The sequence below is a fragment of the Sesamum indicum genome, linkage group LG10 (genome assembly GCF_026168435.1).
Source record: "Sesamum indicum cultivar Baizhima isolate 11 linkage group LG10, ASM2616843v1, whole genome shotgun sequence".
Lineage (NCBI taxonomy): Eukaryota > Viridiplantae > Streptophyta > Magnoliopsida > Lamiales > Pedaliaceae > Sesamum > Sesamum indicum.
Genome location: NC_142666.1, coordinates 3,991,206 through 3,999,543, shown reverse-complemented (window position 1 = coordinate 3,999,543; position 8,338 = coordinate 3,991,206). Strand labels below are relative to the sequence as shown.

The 8,338-nt window shown below is 34.4% G+C and overlaps 1 protein-coding gene across 2 annotated transcripts; it reads left to right on the top strand.

The window, feature by feature from the left end:
* The first annotated feature begins 2,895 nt into the window (after positions 1–2,895).
* On the top strand, positions 2,896–5,484 carry LOC105172412 (uncharacterized). 2 transcript variants are annotated; one of them, XM_011093817.3, is made up of 5 exons: positions 2,896–3,274; positions 3,376–3,463; positions 3,567–3,634; positions 5,028–5,090; positions 5,170–5,484. In XM_011093817.3, the coding sequence occupies exons 1-5, from the start codon at positions 3,161–3,163 to the stop codon at positions 5,326–5,328; spliced, it is 492 nt and encodes a 163-aa protein (XP_011092119.1). In that variant the 5' UTR covers positions 2,896–3,160; the 3' UTR covers positions 5,329–5,484. The 2 variants fall into 2 exon arrangements, with proteins under 2 accessions (XP_011092119.1, XP_011092118.1); XM_011093816.3 differs by having other exon boundaries at positions 5,167–5,484.
* The last annotated feature ends 2,854 nt before the right edge of the window (positions 5,485–8,338 follow it).

The following is an 8,338-nucleotide window of genomic DNA, read 5'->3' as shown; positions in this document are numbered from 1 at the left end:
GGATCCATCTTCTTTGTCTTTAAAAAGTGTGTTCGGATTGCAGCTACTGGAATACATGTGCTTGCTTTTTGTTCAATTACGATTGAAATATCGATCGATTTTATTTTATTTTTATATATATTTCAAATGATTTTTTAAGATTAATTTTCAAATTCAAATCCAATGTAGATTAAAAGCATTTTAGTGAAGAAAAGTGAAAAACAATTTTAATGAAAAAAAAGAGGTATAGTTGTTTAAGGTCACCTTTACTTTGAGTGATTAGCCAGAAAATTCCAATTAATCATATTTTATTTTTTGTTTACTTTCTCTTGGGTCAACCCGGTATATTTGGCCTACTTCTGAAACAAATAAACTGACCACTTTATCCAGTGTATGAATATGCTACTAATACTGTAAATATGAATGATAAAATAACAAATATAAGTATATATACATCATCACCAGATGAACCTTGAAAACGACAGTTAGGGTTAGCATTTGTCCATAAGGTGCGAACTACAACCTCTAGTTTGTACAAGCACGTGCGCACAACAAAAATCGTATGCAGATGTATATTCCATCGAATTGGTCCGAGAGGCATTGCTAGAACGGAATTGTGATTTGTTCATTCCGAAACGACTCGTCTGAAAGACATAATTATAACATTTATCTTTAACAATTATTAAAATTATAGGGCAATCAAGCATATGATGTCTATTGCTATAATACAACACTTGTTGACGCTCTATTTGTTGAAAAGTAAGCATGTCTTGCGATTTCAATCTATATTAGCTTTTAATCGACAGAAGTTTGTCACAATAGTGTCAACAAATGAGGCAAGACCAATCATGCAAACAGGGAATTCGTGTACGCCAAAATAATGCATCTGATCACCAACTTAGAAATTATAAGAACTACAAACCCTCATGAATGCAATCAGAGGAAAAATCGAAGCCAAAATTTAATTTCAACGTATAGCAAAGTGACTCTAAATCTGAACATTAAATGCGATATATAACGAAGGTGGCTGAGAATAGTAAAACTCAGTGAAACATTTGCTTTATAGGCTTCAAAAAATGTCCAAAAAACAACGACATTAACCAGTTCAATATGAGAAATATTTGAAATGAATGGGGTCAGTAAGCATCTTAAAGACCGATAGGCCGATAACCCATATTATAGCTAATAATGAAAGTCTGAGTCGAAAAGAGCGCGAAAAATCAGGTGGTAGTCGAATAACTGATCTTGCTTTGAGAGATTCATGGTTATATGGATACGAAATATTTTCTTGAGTTACACTCCCCCCAAATGCTAGGTGAAATCTCGATTTGGTACCGCTCTCGCGGCCCGCACCGAAACAGTGCTGTACTCTTAAATGTCGAGTCAACTGTTGCACCTCAATGCATTTTGGGGAGAACCCGCTAGCTCTGGGCTCGAGTGGCATTTCACCCCTAACCATAACTCATACCCTGATTTTTCAACATCAGTCGGTTCGGACTTCCACTTAGTTTCACTAGGAAGGAAGCTCACCTAATGAGGGAGGAAGATAACGATTTATGGGCAAAAAATATGCACTTAAGTACTATGTATTGATCGTGGTAGGTTCAATGCATTTTCACACTATTATCATTTATACAGTGTTTGATTTAAACATGACATCCACTGTACTCAATACATAATCTATAAAGTAATATTATGCAGTATATAACAGTAAGCAATCCGCCAAGTGTTACCATAGCTTTGTTGGTATTTTCATAAATTCCACCCTAATCATATCACCAAATTTAAGGTGGTCTAAGGATAGAAAAAATATACATAAGGGATGCAATTAAATTCTAATTCCGCCATGGATAATGAAAATCAAACCAATTAAAGAAAATATAATCTAATATATAATTGTATAATTTGTCATGTCATCTATTTGCCCCATCAATTCTAGATACCAGGGAGACACCACCTCGATCAGGCGCATGCGGGCAGGGTAACACCTCCGCGATTCTTTAGTATGCGATGATGGTAATTTATTAATACGAAATTATATGAGTTATTAAAAACTCTATCTGAGGATATTTTCAGCTTCGAGGTGCTGTGTTATACACCTTGACGGAGCTTGTGGTCTCAACTCATTTAGGAAAACCCTTTGTGAGTTCTTGAATTGAAGAGTTATTAGTTTAAAGGGCATTGTGCTATGTACCTCGAAGAGAGTATTCTAATAAGGGTAGAGTTGTCAATTCTCCTCTTTTTGAATTTCTTGTTAGGCCATTGCAATCTGAGCTTTATATCGTCAGTTTGCATTTTCAACAATTCAAACCGTTTTCCACAGATGATGCCAAGCTGATGTTACAACAAAACATAAGAGATTAGAAATAAATATGAAAATGATTCAAAATAGGTTAGCTCAATTGTTTATAATTATACCAATTACAGAATAATAGTAAATACAAAAACAATGCTAATTTTTCTTCTTTTTCCTCTTTTTTTCCAAATGCATCTTCCTGAAACAACGTATATACTGATTAGAAAAATTGATCATTCTACTTGAACATGGACTATTTTTTCGTCTCTATTTAATGGAGCCAATTACACGATTCAAAAATAGAGCCCACAATCTAATTATAAAAAATATAATCTAATATTTAATTATATAATTCGACATATCAATTTTATTACATATTTTATTTTGTATACGCACAATATTTAAACAAAAAGTAGTTAAATTTTATTTAATGTTAATTAAAATTGCATAAAAAATAACTCAAAAAATAAACTAATTCACAACAAAAACAAAAAGCATACGCGAGCCGCGTCCTGAAACACCAACCAAAAACCCGGTGGCAGATCCGGTAATTCCATACACGTCGAGACCCAATTCCAAACCCCCTCAAGAAAATATCTCCTCCATTTCTCGAACCTTCCCTGCGGCGTTAGACTGCCCTCTCTCTCTCTCTCTCTCTCTCTCTCCCCAGATATTTTCCTTCCCCACTGCGACTTTGCAATTTCTGCCGCATATAATAATGAAATAAACTTCTTCCCCAGTTTTGCTTCGTCTACGCAACTGCCCTTTCGCGAGAAATCCCCATGGAGGCTTAACCAGCGCTTGAATTCATCGCCGATCCCTCTCTGTATCTGTGAATGCTCTAGAATCCATTCATCGGAATTAACAAGTTTTCCGGGTACGGGTATGGATAGAGAGGGAGGATCCGACGTCGGGTCTTATTGCTACTACACCGTCCTCGGGATTCGCAAGGATGCCTCCTTCTCAGACATTCGTTCAGCTTACCGCAAACTTGCTCTGGTAATTTTAATTTTTCTTTAATCGGAGACGATTTTTTAATTTAAATTTTGAAACCATCATTTTTCGAATTTTGATTTTTGAATTTTGTTTCCGGTGGGAAGAAATGGCATCCAGATAGGTGGGCGAAGAACCCCTCCGCCGCCGGAGAAGCCAAACGCCGCTTCCAGAAAATCCAAGAAGCCTACTCAGGTTGAGAAACACAAACCACACACACTGAATTCTTCAATTTTTATTCGGTTTTAAGATTTAAATTCAGTTTTTGTTGATTGATTGAGTGATGGGGCGTGAATAGTATTGTCGGACAAGGGGAAGAGGTCAATGTACGACGCCGGATTCCTTGATCTCTTTGAGGAAGACGAGGTGCGTGTGCGTTTATTCCCTAAGAAAAAATATCTTAGATATTTTTCTTACCCTGTGCCTTTGATTCTTCCACGCCTCTTTTGCTTCTCACACACCCCTTAATCACAAATTTCCCGATTTAACCCGTCTATTAAGTTTTCCTGGCTTGGGCTTTAGTTGCACCTTCTGCATGCATAGTTGTACCTTCGGTATGGGACGTGGTAACAAAATGGGTACTTTTAATTGGATCGTTGTACCTCGTACATGTGTTAGGGCAAAATTCGAGTGAATTACACTTAGCACCCCAAGAATTTTGTAATTTGCAATTCTCCCCTCTCTCAAATAAAGTTAACATTTTGCACCTTCAGGAATCATTAATTTAGTAGATTGCACCCAGATAACTTTTTGGACCGGGGAAGGTATAAAATCATGAGGGCAATATTGTCAAAATATTTATACTTTCGTGCCTAATTTCCCCCTCAATACATTAGTGTAAGATGAATAAATATAAGCTAAGTGTATTTTAGTGTTACTGTCAAATTGATGCTTAAGTTTATGCATGATCTAATTGATACGTATTTGATACTTGAGTCTTTATATAAAAGTCAAATAGTTGCATAGCCATATGTAGAATATTTATAGGAATAATTACGATATTCTGTTCTGAGGTTTGATGTATTTATATGTAGATTTTCTGTAATTTGAGAATTTACATATAGTATTTTTTAGGTTTGCTTTCGCCTTATAATAAGTCTATCCGTTGGTTACAATTCACAAAATTTGTCGATATTAATAAAAATAATATATATATATTAATCCTCAATTGATTTATTACTGATGTATTGCAGGTCAAATAAATTTTTTTATGATCAAATTACACTCATATGTTTTCATGTGTTAATGTACATACGGAGGTGTATTTTCACTGTTATAAGGATAGTTTGGACGGAAAAAAAATTGTTTGACCTGCAATAAGTCACTATTATATCAATTGAGGATAACCATCAATTTTTATTTAGTTTTTTGTTAATGTCAGCAAATTCAGTTAATTTAAACTAATGAAGTTATTTGTTAGATGAAAGCAAATTTTAGAGGTGCGAAATGTAATTTTTCAAACAACATAGGATCTAACGTATTATAACATCAAACTTCAAAAGAGGGGTCGTAATTATCCCTATTTTATAATGATAAAAGTGCCCTTTAATCTACCTTGATTTTTGTAGCCATTTATTATAGTCCTATAATTAAATAAAATTATACTATTATAATAATCTAAATGAGTAATGGTAAGTTAGTTTGTTATATATGAATATTGATTGAATAAGTAAAAATTAACATTAGGTAGGTAAGTGGTGGTTTTAAAAATAAAAATTTAGAAGTTTGGAGTATATGATAAATTTGGCATATGTAATAGGGGATGGGAGATTTCCTACATGATTTGATGAATATGATGGAGCAGCAGAACGTTGGGGCTGAGGTACGCAATTTTTTCTTCTGGTAATTACATTCACACCACATATTTGCTCATCTTTCTACTTTGTTTGAATTGGAAGAAGGCAGAGAGCATTGAGGATCTGCAGAAAACATTTGTGGAATTGTTCGGTGAGGATCTGGCAGATATGATGATGATACAGGAGAGCCACGAACCGGTGGTGAGGAAGAGCAGTGGGAACAGCAATACGCGGGTTACGCCCAGGCGCAACACCCACCTGTGACATTAACCCCTCCCTCTCCCTTGTATTATTACTACTATTATTATTATCATTTCCCCTCTTCCTCCTTTAGTAGTTGTTCTAAGGCCGCCTAATTGGAGGGTCATTTCAGAACTGATGATCCCAAAAAGAAAAAGAAAAATGATTGTTTGAGGGGTAGATTTGGTAATTCAAGTGACTTACTAGTTTGGTGGTTCCAAAACTTAAGAACGTTGCAAAGTTGTTTGCTTTGGCTTAACAAAACTCTTTTTCCTTCTTTCCTTTTTTTTAAAAATAAAATTAGCCGAAAACATGTGCACTTTGTTTGGTTTTTTTTAACTTGTTTTAGTGTGTTTTGTGAAGATGGAGAGAGAAAAATAAAAATAAATAAGTATAAGTTAGAGATATTGTGTGTGTTTAGATTTATTTTTGGAGATAATATAAAATAAGTATGGTATGTTTGATGTTGGTTAGTGGGAGATAGAAAGTATTGTTTATCGTCAAATTATATTTTATTTTATATATATTTATATATATGTATGAATATGTATATAATTTATTTAGTTGTTAATGAATTAAAATAAATAATGTTTTCTAATTATAAATGTACAAAAAGTGACAAACATATTTTATATAAATACACTTTTATAAATAATTAAATGCACTCTAATAATAGATTAATAATATTTTTGTTAGATGATTTATTCGATGTGATAAATTTAAATATATTATTTAAATAATGTAATATTTGAATTAATCGTGTAGAATTAATATATTATTTTGTATTTTTAAAATTTTTTAATTATTTCAATGATGTAAAAAAATATTAAGTACAAAATATTAAGTGGTTAAAACTAAATATATTCGTATTTAAAAATTAAAAGGCTATCACATTTCAGGATGTACTTTTTGTTGGCCTTTTGGAAATACAAAACTAATTAAAACAAATAAAATTAATTTTAAAAATTACAAAACAAATGTACCTAAATATACAAATATTTTAACCCATTTCAATGACGGGTCAAAAGCGAAAACAAACGCTTTGTTGTTCTGGTTATTTTTAGTATTTTCTTTCTTTTATTATTATTTGCATAAACTTGCCAAATTCCATAGCGCTGATTTTGTAATTTCTCATAATATTTGATTGCCTAAATAATTATCCTTTTGAGTTTTTATTTTGCATAATTAATTTCTTATTATTATTTCATCAGGTTAGTATTCTTAAAACTTTGTTTTTGTTTCTTTCTCTCACTTTTAGGTGAAATCTTCATTGGAATTTGGAATTTGGAATTTTTTTTCCTTATCTTTATTGTCGTGATGGCCAACATGTTGAGAGAAATTCAATGTCATAACAATCGTTATTTGACAAAATTATTGTGGCTTTCAATTTACATTGTGATGAGCCTAGAAAATGCACGTACAAAATAAATAATGCCACAAAAAAATGTCGTGTTTGGTCTATTCGGAGTGGGAAGTTGTGAAATAAGTGTTGGAATGTAAAAATGGTCAAATGAGTGATAAAGATAGTATTATTATTTGAAATTGTGTACAATAAGAGATTGCTATTGAATTTAATCTCCAAGTATGAAATTATAATGCTTCTTTAATTCAAAATGATAGCAAAAAAGATGAAAATTGAGTAGATAGGCTCAATGCGTAAAACGTAGAAAAAGTACAGGAATGTGTGAACCTAACCCCTTTTCCCGTTGGTGACCTCTTTATTTATAGGCACACAAGGTTATTGTAGAAGGTAATGAATTTTGGGGAGTATGATCTTGAAGTGGTTGTATAATGTTGAATCCCCCTCAAATTTGGTGCAGAGTCCCCAGCGACTGGCTGATCCCCTCAGACTCAAGGGGCAGCTAGAGGATTCCCTCAAATTCGTGGGTTGTTGGAGTCTGCTGTCTATCTTTTGGGGAATAATGTTGCCTTCTCGGACTTTTAGTTGAGGAGCTTTATCCTAGCTGGATATCAAGTCTGTTAAGGTTTATAATACTTCTCCTTGTGGTGCCATGTGTCTCTAAAGTCTACTAATCCTTATTCCATTCATGAGGGGAGGCCTCCAGAAGTCCTGCGTGGCTGCCATTTAGGTTTCACATAGGTGCCGTGTGGAGGACCTTTTGATTTTCGGTTGGGATCTTCAAATTCTTAAGCTTTCTTGTGGGCTCGTGAGGCCTTCTCGAATTTGGGTGGACTGGATCTTTTTCAGCCAACTTTATTTTTTGGAGTGCGCTTGCCGGTCCCTTTGGGCCTCTTACCTTATGGATTTTTTTCCCGATCTGAACTCTCTAGGGAGCACTATGGGTTTTGCAATATTTTCTTTTTCTTTTAAGTCGCTTGGGCCTCTTTGAAATTTTTATGCACATCATTAGTCCTCCCGAATAAATGCAGATTTCAACACTTATTAAAATAGAAGCCTTAGAGGCAAGAGACTAGCCTGAACAGGGAACCATATTTTTTTCAAATTCCTAAATAGCATGTTAATAGTATAAGCATGCTAAAAAAAGAAGAGCTTATTTTTGCCTGTACGAAGTAGGGTTTTTATAAAGGTGCTTCCTTAAAGAAGGGCTTGTTTATCTTCACGAATGAGAGTTTATAAGGGCGTCTAATTGGAGTAGGATTTAAGCAGGAGGAATAATAAGATGTTTGCCTGAAATAAGGCTTAGTTAAATCCATGGAGGAGGGTGTAGGTGCCTGCACGGGACACCTACTGAAAGACGTAAGTGCCTGCCTGAAAAAGGGCTGGGATGCCTCTCCCGAGAGGGCTTATGTGCCTACCTGGAAGACATGGCTTTTTCTGAGAGGGTGTCTGCTTGGGGAAAGAGTTTTACTATCAGATGGATGCCCGCTTGGGGGCAGGACTTATTTCCTGAGATGGCTGAGTATGTGTCTACCTGGAGGCAACGATTTATTCTGAGAAGTTTGAGATGGTGTCTGCCTACAAGCAGGGCTTATTCTAAAGCGATGCCTGGCTGGGGTGCACGAGTTATTCTTAGAAGGAGTCTAGGTGAAGTTGGACCTCATCCTCCTGTTC

Bases quoted from the DNA above. Each gene is read 5' to 3' on its own strand.
- LOC105172412 (XM_011093816.3), top strand. From the start codon at position 3,161: ATGGATAGAGAGGGAGGATCCGACGTCGGGTCTTATTGCTACTACACC. The intron at 3,275-3,375 runs GTAATTTTAATT...TCCGGTGGGAAG, and splicing joins CTTACCGCAAACTTGCTCTG to AAATGGCATCCAGATAGGTG. The intron at 3,635-5,027 runs GTGCGTGTGCGT...CATATGTAATAG, and splicing joins ATCTCTTTGAGGAAGACGAG to GGGATGGGAGATTTCCTACA.